Source organism: Scyliorhinus torazame, chromosome 17 (genome assembly GCF_047496885.1).
Source record: "Scyliorhinus torazame isolate Kashiwa2021f chromosome 17, sScyTor2.1, whole genome shotgun sequence".
In the NCBI taxonomy this organism is placed as follows: Eukaryota; Metazoa; Chordata; class Chondrichthyes; order Carcharhiniformes; family Scyliorhinidae; genus Scyliorhinus; species Scyliorhinus torazame.
The window spans coordinates 159,497,417-159,516,661 of NC_092723.1; the positions used below are offsets into that span (position 1 = coordinate 159,497,417).

The window sequence follows — 19,245 nt, forward strand, 5'->3', positions numbered from 1 at the left end:
CGTTGAAGGGGTGAAATCGCACGACCATCGCCCTAGGTGGTTCTCCAGCCTTAGGTCTCCTCGCAGGGACCCGGTGGGCCCCTTCCACTTCCAGGGAGCCCGAGGGGGCCTCAGCTCCCATTAGCGAACGTAGCATCGTGCTCGCATAAGCCCCGCCGTCAGCTCCTTCCACTCCCTCGGGGAGACCCAGGATCCGGAGGTTCTTTCTCCTTGATCTATTTTCCAGGACTTCAATTCTTTCGATGCACTTCTTATGAAGCGCCTCGTGCGTCTGCATTTTGACCGCTAGGCCCAGGATCTCGTCCTCGTTGTCAGTTACCTTCTGCTCCACCACACGGAGCTCTATCTCCTGGGCCTTTTGTGTCTCTTTAAACCCCTTGATTGCCTGTAACATCGGGGCCAGCACCTCCTTTTTTAGCAGCTCCACACACCGTCTTAAAAATTCATCCTGGTCCGGTCCCCATGTCGCCTGGGCTCCCTCCAACGCCATCTTGCTCCTTTCTTTCCTCTGCCGTTGCCCTCGAGGATTCTCCGAGATTTGGCCGCCGCTGCCGATCTTTTTCTTTCTCACTGGGGGGGGGACTCCCTGTTGCTTCACCCCACACCGGGTTTCATCGCAAAAGAATTTCCCGTTGGGTCTCTTAAAAGAGCCTGAAGGTCCGTCAAAGCTGGAGCCGCCGAAACGTGCGGCTTAGCTGGTCATCGCCGCAACCGGAAGTCCTCTCCTCAACATTGTTTTTTTTAATAAATATTTTATTGAAAATTTTTGGTCAACCAACACAGTACATTGTGCATCCTTTACACAATATCATAACAACACAAATAACAATGACCTATTTTATAAACAGAAAATGAATAATTAATAAATAACAAAAATGAAAACTAACCCTAGTTGGCAACTGCCTTGTCACAAGTAACACTCTCTTTACGCAAAGAGTAGTGAGGCCGTGGAATGCCCTACCTGCTACAGTAGTGAACTCGCCAACATTAAGGGCATTTAAAAGTTTATTGGATAAACATATGGATGATAATGGTATAGTGTAGGTTAGATGGCTTTTGTTTCGGTGCAACATCGTGGGCCGAAGGGCCTGTACTGCGCTGTATTGTTCTATGTTCTATGTTCTATGTTCTCCAAAAATATAATTTAACAGTCCAATATATAATTATCTGTAGCAACGACCTATACATATTATACAGTATATATTAACAACCCTGAGAGTCCTTCTGGTTCCTCCTCCCCCCTCCCCCCCCCTGATCCTGGGCTGCTGCTGCTGCCTTCTTTTTTCCATTCCATCTATCTTTCTGTGAGGTATTCAACGAACGGTTGCCACCGCCTGGTGAACCCTTGAGCCGACCCCCTTAGAACGAACTTAATCCGCTCTAGCTTTATAAACCCTGCCATGTCATTTATCCAGGTCTCCACCCCCGGGGGCTTGGCTTCTTTCCACATTAACAATATCCTGCGCCGGGCTACTAGGGACGCAAAGGCCAAAACATCGGCCTCTCTCGCCTCCTGCACTCCCGGCTCTTGTGCAACCCCAAATATAGCCAACCCCCAGCTTGGTTTGACCCGGACCCCCACTACTTTTGAAAGCACCTTTGTCACCCCCATCCAAAACCCCTGTAGTGCCGGGCATGACCAAAACATATGGGTATGATTCGCTGGGCTTCTCGAGCACCTCGCACACCTATCCTCCACCCCAAAAAATTTACTGAGCCGTGCTCCAGTCATATGCGCCCTGTGTAATACCTTAAACTGAATCAGGCTTAGCCTGGCACACGAGGACGACGAGTTTACCCTGCTTAGGGCATCTGCCCACAGCCCCTCCTCGATCTCCTCCCCCAGCTCTTCTTCCCATTTCCCTTTTAGTTCATCTACCATAGTCTCCCCTTCGTCCCTCATTTCCCTATATATATCTGACACCTTACCATCCCCCACCCATGTCTTTGAGATCACTCTGTCCTGCACCTCTTGTGTCGGGAGCTGCGGGAATTCCCTCACCTGTTGCCTCGCAAAAGCCCTCAGTTGCATATACCTGAATGCATTCCCTTGAGGCAACCCATATTTCTCGGTCAGCGCTCCCAGACTCGCGAACTTCCCATCCACAAACAGATCTTTCAGTTGCGTTATTCCTGCTCTTTGCCACATTCCATATCCCCCATCCATTCCCCCCGGGGCAAACCTATGGTTGTTTCTTATCGGGGACCCCCCCCAAGGCTCCAGTCTTTCCCCTATGCTGTCTCCACTGTCCCCAAATCTTCAGTGTAGCCACCACCACCGGGCTTGTGGTGTAGTTTCTCGGTGAGAACGGCAATGGGGCTGTCACCATAGCCTGTAGGCTAGTCCCCCTACAGGACGCCCTCTCTAATCTCTTCCACGCCGCTCCCTCCTCCTCTCCCATCCACTTACTCACCATTGAAATATTAGCGGCCCAATAATACTCACTTAGGCTCGGTAGTGCCAGCCCCCCCCTATCCCTGCTACGCTGTAAGAATCCCTTCCTCACTCTCGGGGTCTTCCCGGCCCACACAAAACCCATGATGCTCTTTTCAATCCTTTTTAAAAAAGCCTTTGTGATCACCACCGGGAGGCACTGAAACACAAAGAGGAATCTCGGGAGGACCACCATCTTAACCGCCTGCACCCTCCCTGCCAGTGACAGGGATACCATATCCCATCTCTTGAAATCCTCCTCCATTTGTTCCACCAACCGCGTTAAATTTAACCTATGCAATGTGCCCCAATTCTTGGCTATCTGGATCCCCAGGTAACGAAAGTCCCTTGTTACCTTCCTCAACGGTAGGTCCTCTATTTCTCTACTCTGCTCCCCTGGATGCACCACAAACAACTCACTTTTCCCCATGTTCAATTTATACCCTGAAAAATCCCCAAACTCCCCAAGAATCCGCATTATTTCTGGTATCCCCTCCGCCGGGTCTGCCACGTATAGTAGCAAATCGTCCGCATACAAAGATACCCGGTGTTCTTCTCCTCCTCTAAGTACTCCCCTCCACTTCTTGGAACCCCTCAACGCTATCGCCAGGGGCTCAATCGCCAGTGCAAACAATAATGGGGACAGAGGGCATCCCTGCCTTGTCCCTCTATGGAGCCGAAAATATGCAGATCCCCGTCCATTCGTGACCACGCTCGCCATCGGGGCCCTATACAGCAGCTGCACCCATTTAACATACCCCTCTCCAAAACCAAATCTCCTCAACACCTCCCACAAATAATCCCACTCCACTCTATCAAATGCTTTCTCGGCATCCATCGCCACTACTATCTCCGTTTCCCCCTCTGGTGGGGCCATCATCATTACCCCTAACAGCCTCCGTATATTCGTGTTCAGCTGTCTCCCCTTCACAAACCCAGTTTGGTCCTCGTGGACCACCCCCGGGACACATTCCTCTATTCTCATTGCCATTACCTTGGCCAGGATCTTGGCATCTACATTTAGGAGGGAAATAGGTCTATAGGACCCGCATTGTAGCGGGTCCTTTTCCTTCTTTAAGAGAAGCGATATCATTGCTTCAGACATAGTCGGGGGCAGTTGTCCCCTTTCCTTTGCCTCATTAAAGGTCCTCGTCAATACCGGGGCGAGCAAGTCCACATATTTTCTGTAGAATTCGACTGGGAATCCATCCGGTCCCGGGGCCTTTCCTGCCTGCATGCTCCTAATTCCTTTCACCACTTCTTCTACCTCAATCTGTGCTCCCAGTCCCACCCTTTCCTGCTCTTCCACCTTGGGAAATTCCAGCCGATCCAAGAAGCCCATCATTCTCTCCCTCCCATCCGGGGGTTGAGCTTCATATAATTTTTTATAAAATGTCTTGAACACTCCATTCACTCTCTCCGCTTCCCGCTCCATCTCTCCTTCCTCATCCCTCACTCCCCCTATTTCCCTCGCTGCTCCCCTTTTCCTCAATTGGTGTGCCAGCAACCTGCTCGCCTTCTCCCCATATTCATACTGTACACCCTGTGCCTTCCTCCATTGTGCCTCTGCAGTGCCCTTAGTCAGCAAGTCAAATTCTACATGTAGCCTTTGCCTTTCCCTGTACAGTCCCTCCTCCGGTGCTTCCGCATATTGTCTGTCCACCCTCAAAAGTTCTTGCAGCAACCGCTCCCGTTCCTTACTCTCCTGCTTCCCTTTATGTGCCCTTATTGATATCAGCTCCCCTCTAACCACCGCCTTCAGCGCCTCCCAGACCACTCCCACCTGGACCTCCCCATTATCATTGAGTTCCAAGTACTTTTCAATGCACCCCCTCACCCTTAGACACACCCCCTCATCTGCCATTAGTCCCATGTCCATTCTCCAGGGTGGGCGCCCTCCTGTTTCCTCCCCTATCTCCAAGTCTACCCAGTGTGGAGCGTGATCCGAAATGGCTATAGCCGTATACTCCGTTCCCCTCACCTTCGGGATCAACGCCCTTCCCAGCACAAAAAAGTCTATTCACGAGTAGACTTTATGGACATAGGAGAAAAACGAGAACTCCTTACTCCTAGGTCTGCTAAATCTCCACGGGTCTACACCTCCCATCTGCTCCATAAAATCTTTAAGTACCTTGGCTGCTGCCGGCCTCCTTCCAGTCCTGGACTTCGACCTATCCAGCCCTGGTTCCAACACCGTATTAAACTCTCCCCCCATTATCAGCTTTCCCATCTCTAGGTCCGGAATGCGTCCTAGCATCCGCCTCATAAAATTGGCATCATCCCAGTTCGGGGCATATACGTTTACCAAAACCACCGTCTCCCCCTGTAGTTTGCCACTCACCATCACGTATCTGACCCCGTTATCCGCCACTATAGTCTTTGCCTCGAACATTACCCGCTTCCCCACTAATATAGCCACCCCCCTGTTTTTCGCATCTAGCCCCGAATGGAACACCTGCCCCACCCATCCTTTGCGTAGCCTAACCTGGTCTATCAGTTTCAGGTGCGTTTCCTGTAACATAACCACATCTGCCTTAAGTTTCTTAAGGTGTGCGAGTACCCGTGCCCTCTTTATCCGCCTGTTCAGCCCTCTCACGTTCCACGTGATCAGCCGGGTTGGGGGGCTTCCTACCCCCCCCTTGTCGATTAGCCATCCCCTTTTTCCAGCTCCTCACCCGGTTCCCACGCAGCTGTATCTCCCCCAGGCGGTGCCCCCCCGCCCATCCCCTCCCATACCAGCTCCCCCCTCTCCCCAGCAGCAGCAACCCAGTAATTCCCCCCTCCCCCCCCCCCCCCCCCCCCGCTAGATCCCCCGCTAGCGTAATTACTCCCCCCCATGTTGCTCCCAGAAGTCAGCAAACTCTGGCCGACCTCGGCTTCCCCCCGTGACCTCGGCTCGCACCGTGCGACGCCCCCTCCTTCCTGCTTCTCTATTCCCGCCATGATTATCATAGCGCGGGAACCAAGCCCGCGCTTCTCCCTTGGCTCCGCCCCCAATGGCCAACGCCCCATCTCCTCCACCTCCCCTCCTCCCCCCCATCACCACCTGTGGAAGAGAGAAAAGTTACCACATCGCAGGATTAGTACATAAAACTCCTCTTTCCCCCCTTTTTAACCCCCCTCTTCGCCCCCCACATTCGCCTCACCACTTTGTTCAAACGTTCTTTTTAATAACCCGCTCATTCCAGTCTTGCCGGTTGCAGCATTCCAAATTTTATCTTCTTTTTATGAAGCACCGCCTTGGCCCGATTAAAGCTCGCCCTCCTTCTCGCCACCTCCGCACTCCAGTCTTGATAAACGCGGATCACCGCGTTCTCCCATTTACTGCTCCGAGTTTTCTTTGCCCATCTAAGGACCATTTCTCTATCCTTAAAACGGAGGAGTCTCACCACTATGGCTCTGGGAATTTCTCCTGCTCTCGGTCCTCGCGCCATCACTCGGTATGCTCCCTCCACCTCCAACGGACCCGCCGGAGCCTCCGCTCCCATTAACGAGTGCAGCATCGTGCTCACATATGCCCCGACGTCCGCTCCCTCCGCACCTTCAGGAAGACCAAGAATCCTCAGGTTGTTCCTCCTTGCGTTATTCTCCAGTGCCTCCAACCTTTCCACACATCGTTTCTGATGTGCCTCATGCGTCTCCGTCTTCACCACCAGGCCCTGTATGTCGTCCTCATTCTCGGCTGCCTTAGCCTTCACGACACGAAGCTCCCGCTCCTGGGTCTTTTGTTCCTCCTTTAGCCCTTCGATCGCCTGTAGTATCGGGGCCAACAGCTCTTTCTTCATTTCCTTTTTGAGCTCTTCCACACAGCATTTCAAGAACTCTTGTTGTTCAGGGCCCCATGTTAAACTGCCACCTTCCGACGCCATCTTGGTTTTTGCTTGCCTTCCTTGCCGCTGTTCTAAAGGATCCACTGCAATCCGGCCACTCTCTCCTCCTTTTTCCATCCGTATCCAGGGGGGATTCCCTTCTGGTTTACCGCACAGTGTTTTTAGCCGTCAAAATTGCCGTTGGGGCTCCTATCAAGAGCCCAAAAGTCCGTTTCACCGGGAGCTGCCGAAACGTGCGACTCAGCTGGTCATCGCCGCACCCGGAAGTCCTCCTCAACATTGTTGACGAGTACTCAAGATTCCCCTTCGCCATTCCGTGCCCTGACATGACCTCTGCCACCGTCATCAAGGCCCTGCAGTCTTTTCACCCTGTTCGGGTTCCCCGCCTACATCCATAGTGAGCGGGGATCCTCCTTCATGAGCGACGAGTTGCATCAGTTCCTGCTCAGCAAGGGCATCGCCTCCAGCAGGACAACCAGTTATAACCCCCAGGGAAATGGACAGGTAGAGAGGGAGAACGTGACGGTCTGGAAGGCCGTCCTCCTGGCCCTAAGGTCTAGGAGCCTCCCAGTCTCCCGCTGGCAGGAGGTCCTCTCCGATGCGCTCCACTCAATCTGGTCGCTCCTGTGTACAGCCACCAACAAGACTCCTCACGAGCGTATGTTTGATTTCCCCAGGAAATCCACCTCCGGGGTCTCACTCCCGTCCTGGCTGACAGTCCCAGGGCCAGTCCTCCTCCGGACGCATGCGAGGAGCCATAAATCCGACCCCCTCGTCGAGAAGGTCCTGCTCCTCCATGAAAATCCACAATATGCCTACGTGGCACATCAGGATGGGCGACAGGACACCGTCTCCCTCCGGGATTTGGCACCTGCAGGCCCCCCAGCGACCATCACCATCACCCCCGACCCTACACCGTCTTCCCCCACCCCTGCCCACCTACCTCACGAACTAGCACCCGCAGGCCCACCGGCGACCATTACCACCACCTGCTGTACTGTTCTATGTTCTATGTCCGCCCATACACCGTCCCCCCCCCCCCCCCCTTCACCGACTCAACAACTGGGTGAAGAAGAGGACAACACGCTCCCGAACGCGCAGGTCTCGACGCCGGCGCCCACACCACAGCCGGGACTGAGGCGATCACGGCGGAAGGTCAAGGCCCTGACAGACTTGACCATTAAGACCACTTCACCCCTGCCGGACTCTTTTTTTAAACAGGGGTTGAATGTGGTAAACCACTGTATTGCATTGTGTTGTGTTGTACTTGCCCGGGCTTGTCCCGGCTGGCTCCGCCTGTGGCTCCTCCCCTCAGACTCATGTATAAAGGTGGCTAGTCTCCGCCTCCGCCCCAGTTCGGGTCCAGAGGCAGGAGGTTTGCTGTTTAGTGTATTAAAGCCTCAGTTATGTTCATCACTCGTGTGCTTTTTAAAAAAAAAAATTTTATTGAAGGTTTTCATAAAATATCAATAACAAAATGAGAAAGATAAAAGAACCCAACAGGGTTAAGTACAAAACACAATCTAAAAAAGCAACCCCCAAACCCCTCCCCCCCCCTGTACATAAATAATAAATTAACATTAACACCCCGACTTAACACAACAGGTGTATACACCCCCTCAGACACTCCAGTGTAAATAACATAAACAAAAATAAAGTAAACCCCCCCCCCGAGCTGCTGCTGCCATTGACCAATGTCTATCGTTCTGCCAGAAAGTCTAAGAACGGTTGCCACCGCCTAAAGAACCCTTGTACCGACCCTCTCAAGGCGAATTTCACCCTCTCCAATTTAATGAACCCTGCCATATCGCTGATCCAGGATTCCACGCTTGGGGGCCTCGCATCTTTCCACTGAAGGAGAATCCTTCGCCGGGCTATCAGGGACGCAAAGGCCAGAATTCCGGCCTCTTTCGCCTCCTGCACTCCCGGCTCCTCTGCCACCCCAAATATTGCGAGCCCCCAGCCCGGTCTGACCCTGGATTGCCGTGTGCTTATTGAAGGCATATCAACCTCCCTCCCCAAGCATAACACAGCACACCTCCCTCCCCCAGCACAACACAGCACACCTCCCTCCCCCAGCATAGCATAGCACACCTCCCTCCCCCAGCACAGCACACTGGCCTCCCCCAGCACAACACAGCACACCTCCCTCCCCCAGCATAGCACAGCACACTGGCCTCCCCCAGCACAACACAGCACATCTCCCTCCCCCAGCATAGCACAGCACACCTCCCTCCCCCAGCACAGCACAGCTCCCTCCCCCAGCACAGCACACCTCCCTCCCCCAGCACAACACAGCACATCTCCTTCCCCCAGCACAGCACACCTCCCTCCCACAGCACAACACAGCACGCCTCCCTCCCCCAGCACAGCACACTGGCCTCCCCCAGCACAACACAGCACACCTCCCTCCCCCAGCATAGCACAGCACACTGGCCTCCCCCAGCACATCTCCCTCCCCCAGCATAGCACAGCACACCTCCCTCCCCCAGCACAGCACAGCTCCCTCCCCCAGCACAGCACAACTCCCTCCCCCAGCACAACACAGCACATCTCCTTCCCCCAGCACAGCACACCTCCCTCCCACAGCACCTCACAGCACGCCTCCCTCCCGCAGCACAACACAGCACGCCTCCCTCCCCCAGCACAGCTCGCCTCCCTCCCCCAGCACAGCACAGCACACCTCCCTCCCCCAGCATAGCACAGCACACTGGCCTCCCCCAGCACAACACAGCACACCTCCCTCCCCCAGCATAGCACAGCACACCTCCCTCCCCCAGCATAGCACAGCACACTGGCCTCCCCCAGCACAACACAGCACGCCTCCCTCCCCCAGCACAGCACACCTCCCTCCCCCAGCACAGCACAGCACACCTCCCTCCCCCAGCACAGCACACCTCCGCCCCCCGGGAATACAGCCAGCAGTTACGCCCTAAAGTCCCAGAGCACAGTGGGGCCAGATGCGTTTGTTGTGACAAGACACAAGTCAGTGACCATGGGAATAATGGAGCCATAATTTTAAAAATTGTACTTTTCATCTTGCCGACATACACAGGGTTGAAGTTTACCTGAGACTTGTGTATCTATGGTTAATTTTTATCTTATTAGAAAGTTGATCAGCCATCCCTGGGATTCTCAATTCTCCGCCTCTGGCTGATTGATGACTTGGACATCAGAGTGGGCGGAGAAAGGAGTGTGTTTGCAAAGAAAAATTGCGATTCGGGCACTTTTTGAAGGTTCGCAGTTTCTTTTTAAAAGATGCAAAAGTTGACATTTTCTGAAACAACAGTGGGAGAAAGAATGGTGGGGAGGAGGGGGTAGGAGCAAAGGAGGGGGACCATTCGGCCCCTCGAAGCTGCTCTGTGATTTTTTTATTTAGCGCCTTTCGCAATCTCAGAACGTCCCAAACCCATTTCACAGTCGAATAAGGGGCTTAGGAGGTGCAATCATTGCTGTAATGTGGGAACCCCGGTCTCCAAAATGCGCACAGCAAGATCCCACAAGTGATGGCACTTGCCATGCGCAAATTGACGGCTGTTCCCTACTTTAATAGGTGCCCTTCAAAAAGTGCTCCTAAAAATTGGTTGACCAAAAAAATGAGGGTTTGGGAGGTCCCAATTAAGGACGTGAGAAGCGTTAGATAAATATCTTGTGATTATACTTTCTGTGTCAAGTTGGGAGCATCTGAAATATTGTGCAGCCATCGAGTGTGGCTGGTCTAGTTTGATATGAACTCCCTATTAAATGACTGAATCCCTCTTCAATGTTTAACTGACCATCCCCCAGTGCATCGCTGTCTCTGGCTGCAAACAGCTCCCTCCCAACAAAAGAATGTAATTATTAATACGAATTCATTATGCTCCCCAAGCGGAATAATTCCCTGCAATGCAAAGGACATCGAATGGGAAAAGAATTTCCAGTTTTGACAGCAGCCTGTAATTCAAAGGTCGGCTGTTTATATTGTTATTGCTCTTTAAGGTCGTTCTGCCTTCTCGAGAAAAAAAAATGAATAACGCAAACTAGAACGACAAAAAAAATCTGCTGAGCATTCAGTTACAAATATTGGAGTTATAATCGGTGCAAAATAGAGAGAATGTTGCATTGGAAAAAAATTGCAACAACAAATAAGAGATTTTGTTCCCCAGATGAACAGACAGCTGAAATGTGCATACACACACTTCTTTGTAGTTCCGTTTTAAATTGGGTTTTTCTTGTTGCAAAATACATCTTTTATCCAAAAACAACAAATGATGTGGTTAAGAAACGCGAGAGGGGGAATGACGGGAAATAATACCTGAGCTGGGCTACCTTGCTAACTGGGCCACCTTAAATTGCAGTTTCTGGCGAGTGGACTTTTGTCCTGAATATCCCACCCTGGGCGGTGCCGCTACATCTCCGGCTTCTCTCTCTCACTCACTGGCTGCTTCACTCCTGGTGTGTGCGTGGCAGGCTTGAGGATTTGTGCCATGACTGACAGGTACCACAAGGCAGCCAGGGATGGCTACCTGGGTCCCCTTAAGGAGGCCACCAGGAGGGATCTCAACAATCCGGATGAGGACGGGATGACCCCGACCCTTTGGGCGGCGTATCACGGGCATCTGGAGGCCCTTCAGCTCATTTGTAGCAGAGGGTGAGTGTCACAGCCTGGCTCTTCATGTTTTTGTTGCTTGTCAAGTGATGGATGAGTTCTGACATGACAACTGTTTCAGAGGGAAACCCTCCCGTCGCTTGAGTAAAGGCGATTTCCCCTTTGAGGGGGAGAGCTGACTAATGGTGATTTAACCTGAGGATCACCACACCTCAGGGGTGAGAGGATGGGGGCCTTCATGAATGACCTCAACCAGTATGGGAATGAATCCACCCTGTTGGCCTCGCTCTGAACCAGCTGTCATTAGAATCCCTAAAGTGCAGAAGGCAGCCATTCGGCCCATCGAGTCTGCACCTTCCCTCTGAAAGAGCACCCTACTAAGGCCCACTCCCTACCTCTGTAACCCCACCTAACCTACACATCCCTGAACATTAAGGGGCAATTTCTATCATGCCCAATCCACCTAACCTGCACTTCTTTGGACTGTGGGAGGAAACCCATGCACGCACAGGGAGCAAGTGCAAATCCAACACAGTCATCCAAGGCCGGAATTAAACCATGGTCCATGGCGCTGTGAGGCGGCAGTGCTAACCAATGTGCCGCTGTCCAGCAAACTGAGCTGAACCACCACCCCCTCTTGAGTACAGAAGGTTCAAATATGCTCCTTAAACTTGAGCACATAATCCCGACTGAACAGTACTGAGGAAGTGCTGCACTGCCTGAGGTACCGCCTTTCAGATGAAACAGAGGCCCCATGTGCCCTCCCAAATGAATGTAAAAGATCCCACAGCACTATTTGGAAAAGAGCAGGGGAGTTCTCCCGGGTGCTCTGCACAATATTTATCCCAAATGCTTTAATAGATCTATCTTCAGTTGCTTCAGTTTATCACATGCCTTCTCAATACACTCAAAAACAGAATGCAAAATCTCCTTGGGACCCTCTTCTGCCCATCCTGCTTGTGGTAGTTTCTGTAAAATGTCTACTTGGTGCTGAACAACGATTTCAGCTGTATGCAGATTAAAAACTAGGAACCGGGAAGAGCTAGTGCCTTGGTCAATCGCTCCGACCAGAGGTTTTGAGGCGATTGCTGGTGAATGAGCGGAGCATCACCTTCCATTATTGAGCTTCCCACATGTCTTCCTTGTTCTCAGACAAGGATTCTTCGTCACCTCCCATAGGGCTCTCAACTGTGTCACACCCATTTCCCATATCTCCTTCTCATGGCACCTTCCCATGCAATCGCAGAAGGTGAAATACCTACCCATTTACCTCCTTCATCCTCAGCCCCAAACACACCTTCCAGGCGAAGCAGTCATTTACTCGCACTTCTTTCAATTTAGCATTCACTGCTCACAATGCAGTCTCCTATACTCTGCGGAGACTAAACGTAGACTTGGTGATCGCTTTGCAGAACACCTTCACACAATCCGCAAGCATGACCCTGAACTTCTTGTTTGGTATTTCACCTTTCTCTCATGCTCACATTTCTGTCCTCGGCCTGCTACATTGTTCCAGTGAGGCCCAATGCAAGCTGGAGGAACAACTGGAGGGCAGCACGGTAGCATTGTGGATAGCACAATTGATTCACAGCTCCAGGGTCCCAGGTTCGATTCCCGGCTTGGGTCACTGTCTGTGCGGAGTCTGCACATCCTCCCCGTGTGTGCGTGGGTTTCCTCCGGGTGCTCCGGTTTCCTCCCACAGTCCAAAGATGTGCAGGTTAGGTGGATTAGCCATGATAAATTGCCCTTAGTGTCCAAAATTGCCCTTAGTGTTGGGTGGGGTTACTGGGTTATGGGGATAGGGTGGAGGTGTTGACCTTGGGTAGGGTGCTCTTTCCAAGAGCCGGTGCAGACTCGATGGGCCAAATGGCCTCCTTCTGCACTGTAAATTCTATGATAAAAGTCTATGATAAATCTATGATTCTGATTGGGCACGTTACAGCCTTTTGGACTCAGCATTGAGTTCAACAATTTTAGACTATGAAATCCGTCCTCCATTTTTATTTGTTCTCCAAAAACTGTCTCAGATTGTATCTAGTCCTCATGTTGTTGCTTTCAGACAGAGCTGGCCTTTATTCTGCTATTCACGCCTACTCTGGGTCAAATCTTTGTTTCTTTAATAATAACATTACCATTCCATTTGCCTTTGGTTCCATGACATCTTTGCCATTTAATCTCCTCTGCCCTCTAGCTGACCTTCTGTTTGGCTCCACCCATCCCTCCACCCTTTTTCAACAGCGTAAAACCCATCACATTCCTACCTCACGAATTCTAAAGAATTTCTGTTGGACTCGAAAGGTTAACTCTGTCTCTCTCTCCACAGATGCTGCCAGACCTGCTGAGTTTTCCCAACACTTTCTATTTTTATTTTAGATCCCTGCATCCACAGTATTTTGCTTTTATCACAAAAATACTATCTGGTCATTATGTCATTGCTGTTTGTGGGGTCTTGCTGTTGTTGCTAATTGTGTTCTCTTTATTCGGCTCAGAATATAGCGGTCAATATGGTCGCCTTCCTTAATTCTAATTACGTTTTGCTCTAGAGTCGCCAGGTATCTCTCGATACCGCCACAAGGTTCAAACCGAATACCGATCAAAGACTCGATACACCAGTTAGTTCAAAGTCAAATGCTTATTTATTTACACATATAGTTAAATATGCTCATGCACGAATACTACAGACTAAACTATCACTACTGCTAAACTATCACTACTGCTAAAGTCTATACGTAGCTTTGGGCGCCCACATAGTCAGAGGAACAATGGCCGTTGTTTGGTTCTGAGGCTGCTGGGGTCAAAATGGTGAAGGGGAACAGCTAAGGCCGTCTGTCTGGTAGCGTGCGTTGACCTTGGGCTTACTTGTTCTGGTGCAGCTGTTGGGTAGGTCTCTCCTCGGTGAGGGCCAGAGCCAAGAGAACGATTCTCTCTTGGCGGTTCCTTCTTATACCCAAAGGGGCTTCATGCGCTTTTGGGCGGGCCTTGAACTTGGCCCTAATTAATTGGGCCGTTTCTCGATCGTTCCTATTGATTTCCTCCAATAAAGGGGTGGGTGCCCTGATGGCTGGGCGTGTCCTAGGTGGCCGTTGGCCTGCTTTGTTCGGGTCTCCTCTGGCGCCGGGGTGTCTGCCTTAGTATCGGTTACTCAAATGTTACTCTTTTGTTCCGCGGGAGCATTGCGGAAGGAGGTTGCTGGGAGGTAAGTCAACCTTTAAAAGCACTTGTCTTTGCAGGGGCAGGCCAGTCGATTTCGGCGGGAGAACAGCTGGTGAGTCAGTTTCAGCGGGAGCATTGCGGAAGGAGGTTGCTGGGAGGTAAGTCAACCTTTAAAAGCACTTGTCTTTGCAGGGGCAGGCCAGTCGATTTCGGCGGGAGAACAGCTGGTGAGTCAGTTTCAGCGGGAGCATTGCGGAAGGAGGTTGCTGGGAGGTAAGTCAACCTTTAAAAGCACTTGTCTTTGCAGGGGCAGGCCAGTCGATTTCGGCGGCGTGAGAACAGCTGGCTGGTTAGTCAATTTCAGCAGGAGCTGAGAATTATTCTTTTTTTTTTAAATTAGTTTTTTAGGCGGGAACAGGAAGTCGACCAGCGGATGTCTGGGAAGACCCTCACCAATAAATTCTGGTGGAGAGGAAACCCGAGACACTACACGTGTAGTGTCTCCCACCCGCCCTCCTCCTCTAACCTAATAATAAAACCCATTGGTCTGAGGTAAGTACCATATTTTATTATATTATTATTATTTTTTATAAAAATTTAATTTAGTTGTTAGCCAGATCTTGGTAGAAAGTTAGAGGAATGGCAGGGAAGGGAGTGCAATGTTCCTCCTGCAGGATGTTTGAGGTGAGGGATGCAGTTAGTGTCCCTGCTGATTTTACCTGCAGGAAGTGCTGCCATCTCCAGCTCCTCCAAGACCGAGTTAGGGAACTGGAGCTGGAGTTGGAAGAACTTCGGATCATTCGGGAGGCAGAAGGGGTCATAGATAGCAGCTTCAGGGAATTAGTTACACCAAAGATTGGAGATAGGTGGGTAACTGTAAGAAGGACTGGGAAAAAACAGTCAGTGCAGGGATCCCCTGCGGTCGTTCCCCTGAGAAACAAGTATACCGCTTTGGATACTTGTGGGGGGGGGGACTTACCAGGGGTAAGCCATGGGGTACGGGCCTCTGGCACGGAGTCTGTCCCTGTTGCTCAGAAGGGAAGGGGGGAGAGGAGCAGAGCATTAGTAATTGGGGACTCTATAGTCAGGGGCACAGATAGGAGATTTTGTGGGAGCGTGAGAGACTCACGTTTGGTATGTTGCCTCCCAGGTGCAAGGGTACGTGATGTCTCGGATCGTGTTTTCCGGGTCCTTAGGGGGGAGGGGGAGCAGCCCCAAGTCGTGGTCCACATTGGCACCAACGACATAGGTAGGAAAGGGGACAAGGATGTCAGGCAGGCTTTCAGGGAGCTAGGATGGAAGCTCAGAACTAGAACAAACAGAGTTGTTATCTCTGGGTTGTTGCCCGTGCCACGTGATAGTGAGATGAGGAATAGGGAGAGAGAGCATTTAAACACGTGGCTACAGGGATGGTGCAGGCGGGAGGGATTCAGATTTTTGGATAACTGGGGCTCTTTCTGGGGAAGGTGGGACCTCTACAGACAAGATGGTCTACATCTGAACCTGAGGGGCACAAATATCCTGGGGGGGAGATTTGTTAGTGCTCTTTGGGGGGGTTTAAACTAATGCAGCAGGGGCATGGGAACCTGGATTGTAGTTTTAGGGTAAGGGAGAATGAGAGTATAGAGGTCAGGAGCACAGATTTGACGTCGCAGGAGGGGGCCAGTGTTCAGGTAGGTGGTTTGAAGTGTGTCTACTTCAATGCCAGGAGTATACGAAACAAGGTAGGGGAACTGGCAGCGTGGGTTGGTACCTGGGACTTCGATGTTGTGGCCATTTCGGAGACATGGATAGAGCAGGGACAGGAATGGATGTTGCAGGTTCCGGGGTTTAGGTGTTTTAGTAAGCTCAGAGAAGGAGGCAAAAGAGGGGGAGGTGTGGCGCTGCTAGTCAAGAGCAGTATTACGGTGGCGGAGAGGATGCTAGATGGGGACTCTTCTTCCGAGGTAGTATGGGCTGAAGTTAGAAACAGGAAAGGAGAGGTCACCCTGTTGGGAGTTTTTTATAGGCCTCCTAATAGTTCTAGGGATGTAGAGGAAAGGATGGCGAAGATGATTCTGGATATGAGCGAAAGTAACAGGGTAGTTATTATGGGAGACTTTAACTTTCCAAATATTGACTGGAAAAGATATAGTTCGAGTACAATAGATGGGTCGTTTTTTGTACAGTGTGTGCAGGAGGGTTTCCTGAAACAATATGTTGACAGGCCAACAAGAGGCGAGGCCACGTTGGATTTGGTTTTGGGTAATGAACCAGGCCAGGTGTTGGATTTGGAGGTAGGAGAGCACTTTGGGGACAGTGACCACAATTCGGTGACGTTTACGTTAATGATGGAAAGGGATAAGTATACACCGCAGGGCAAGAGTTATAGCTGGGGGAAGGGCAATTATGATGCCATTAGACGTGACTTGGGGGGGATAAGGTGGAGAAGTAGGCTGCAAGTGTTGGGCACACTGGATAAGTGGGGCTTGTTCAAGGATCAGCTACTGCGTGTTCTTGATAAGTATGTACCGGTCAGACAGGGAGGAAGGCGTCGAGCGAGGGAACCGTGGTTTACCAAGGAAGTGGAATCTCTTGTTAACAGGAAGAAGGAGGCCTATGTGAAGATGAAGTGTGAAGTTTTGGTTGGGGCGATGGATAGTTACAAGGTAGCGAGGAAGGATCTAAAGAGAGAGCTAAGACGAGCAAGGAGGGGACATGAGAAGTATTTGGCAGGAAGGATCAAGGAAAACCCAAAAGCTTTCTATAGGTATGTCAGGAATAAGCGAATGACTGGGGAAAGAGTAGGACCAGTCAAGGACAGGGATGGGAAATTGTGTGTGGAGTCTGAAGAGATAGGCGAGATACTAAATGAATATTTTTCGTCAGTATTCACTCAGGAAAAAGATAATGTTGTGGAGGAGAATGCTGAGCCCCAGGCTAATAGAATAGATGGCATTGAGGTACGTAGGGAAGAGGTGTTGGCAATTCTGGACAGGCTGAAAATAGATAAGTCCCCGGGACCTGATGGGATTTATCCTAGGATTCTATGGGAGGCCAGGGAAGAGATTGCTGGACCTTTGGCTTTGATTTTTATGTCATCATTGGCTACAGGAATAGTGCCAGAGGACTGGAGGACAGCAAATGTGGTCCCTTTGTTCAAAAAGGGGAGCAGAGACAACCCCGGCAACTATAGACCGGTGAGCCTCACGTCTGTAGTGGGTAAAGTCTTGGAGGGGATTATAAGAGACAAGATTTATAATCATCTAGATAGGAATAATATGATCAGGGATAGTCAGCATGGCTTTGTGAAGGGTAGGTCATGCCTCACAAACCTTATTGAGTTCTTTGAGAAGGTGACTGAACAGGTAGACGAGGGTAGAGCAGTTGATGTGGTGTATATGGATTTCAGCAAAGCGTTTGATAAGGTTCCCCACGGTAGGCTATTGCAAAAAATACGGAGGCTGGGGATTGAGGGTGGTTTAGAGATGTGGATCAGAAATTGGCGAGCTGAAAGAAGACAGAGGGTGGTGGTTGATGGGAAATGTTCAGAATGGAGTACAGTCACAAGTGGAGTACCACAAGGATCTGTTCTGGGGCCGTTGCTGTTTGTCATTTTTATCAATGACCTAGAGGAAGGCGCAGAAGGGTGGGTGAGTAAATTTGCAGACGATACTAAAGTCGGTGGTGTTGTCGATAGTGTGGAAGGATGTAGCAGGTTACAGAAGGATATAGATAAGCTGCAGAGCTGGGCTGAGAGGTGGCAAATGGAGTTTAGTGTAGAGAAGTGTGAGGTGATTCACTTTGGAAGGAATAACAGGAATGCGGAATATTTGGCTAATGGTAAAGTTCTTGAAAGTGTGGATGAGCAGAGGGATCTAGGTGTCCATGTACATAGATCCCTGAAAGTTGCCACCCAGGTTGATAGGGTTGTGAAGAAGGCCTATGGAGTGTTGGCCTTTATTGGTAGAGGGATTGAGTTCCGGAGTCGGGAGGTCATGTTGCAGCTGTACAGAACTCTGGTACGGCCGCATTTGGAGTATTGCGTACAGTTCTGGTCACCGCATTATAGGAAGGACGTGGAGGCTTTGGAGCGGGTGCAGAGGAGATTTACCAGGATGTTGCCTGGTATGGAGGGAAAATCTTATGAGGAAAGGCTGATGGACTTGAGGTTGTTTTCGTTGGAGAGAAGAAGGTTAAGAGGAGACTTAATAGAGGCATACAAAATGATCAGGGGGTTGGATAGGGTGGACAGTGAGAGCCTTCTCCCGTGGATGGATATGGCGGGCACGAGGGGACATAACTTTAAACTGAGGGGTAATAGATATAGGACAGAGGTCAGAGGTAGGTTCTTTACGCAAAGAGTAGTGAGGCCGTGGAATGCCCTACCTGCTACAGTAGTGAACTCGCCAACATTGAGGGCATTTAAAAGTTTATTGGATAAACATATGGATGATAATGGCATAGTGTAGGTTAGATGGCTTTTGTTTCGGTGCAACATCGTGGGCCGAAGGGCCTGTACTGCGCTGTATTGTTCTATGTTCTATGTTCTATGTTCCCAGAGATGGGCCATTAGTATGCTATTGGGTTTGCAGTTTTGGTCTTGTCTGGGAGCTGCGGCTCCAATATGCAGACAAACCCTGAACCTGTTTTCTCAGGTTCCATTTTCCCTGCAATCTTTGCAAAGTGTCCATTTTGTAATCGGGAAGTGGCCATCCCAGATGGCTACACCCCCTCCTTGTGATCCTCAGCACGAAGCGTGAAGGTTCACATTACCGCGTCGTCTTCATTCTCTGACCAAGCGGGGCACCCGTAAGCACTTCACTGCCCTATCCTATGATTAGCAATTTTTACCTAAAATCATTTTACACACATACATCATTATAAACTCTACGGGGCGCTATGACATTCAGGTATGCATTACAAAATAAAACAACTGGAACCTTTAACTTTCCTCAGTAAACTATCTCAAACAATCAAAAATAATCTACAACACTTTAAACTGTACAAATAGCAGCAACACAAGTTTCTCTGGCTTGGCAGTCAAGCACAGAGGTTTACATTTCTTTATTGAACAAAACACACACAGCAAAAAACAGATGCCCTTTAATTCACTCAAGGGGTTGGGGGGTTTGGTGAAGTCCGATAATAGGGGACCTAAACGTGTATACCGGGGTGCGAGAGCGGGAGGCTCTCCTTCGCCATTTTCTGAGTCTAAGTGTCTGCACGACACTGCAGAGTATCGGCAGTACTAAGAGTGA

The 19,245-nt window shown here is 50.6% G+C and overlaps 1 protein-coding gene across 2 annotated transcripts in view; it reads left to right on the forward strand.

The window, feature by feature from the left end:
• Window positions 1-10,606: 10,606 nt before the first annotated feature.
• The window catches only part of anks4b (ankyrin repeat and sterile alpha motif domain containing 4B), a 29,272-nt gene continuing 20,633 nt past the window's right edge, over window positions 10,607-19,245 (forward strand). Inside the window, exon 1 of one of the 2 annotated variants that reach the window (XM_072481464.1) lies at window positions 10,607-10,894. In XM_072481464.1, coding sequence (XP_072337565.1) covers window positions 10,731-10,894 — 164 coding nt within the window. In that variant the 5' untranslated portion in view covers window positions 10,607-10,730. Of the gene's footprint in view, window positions 10,895-14,409; window positions 14,558-19,245 lie in introns of those variants that run through there. The other variant, XM_072481465.1, reaches the window with a different exon arrangement.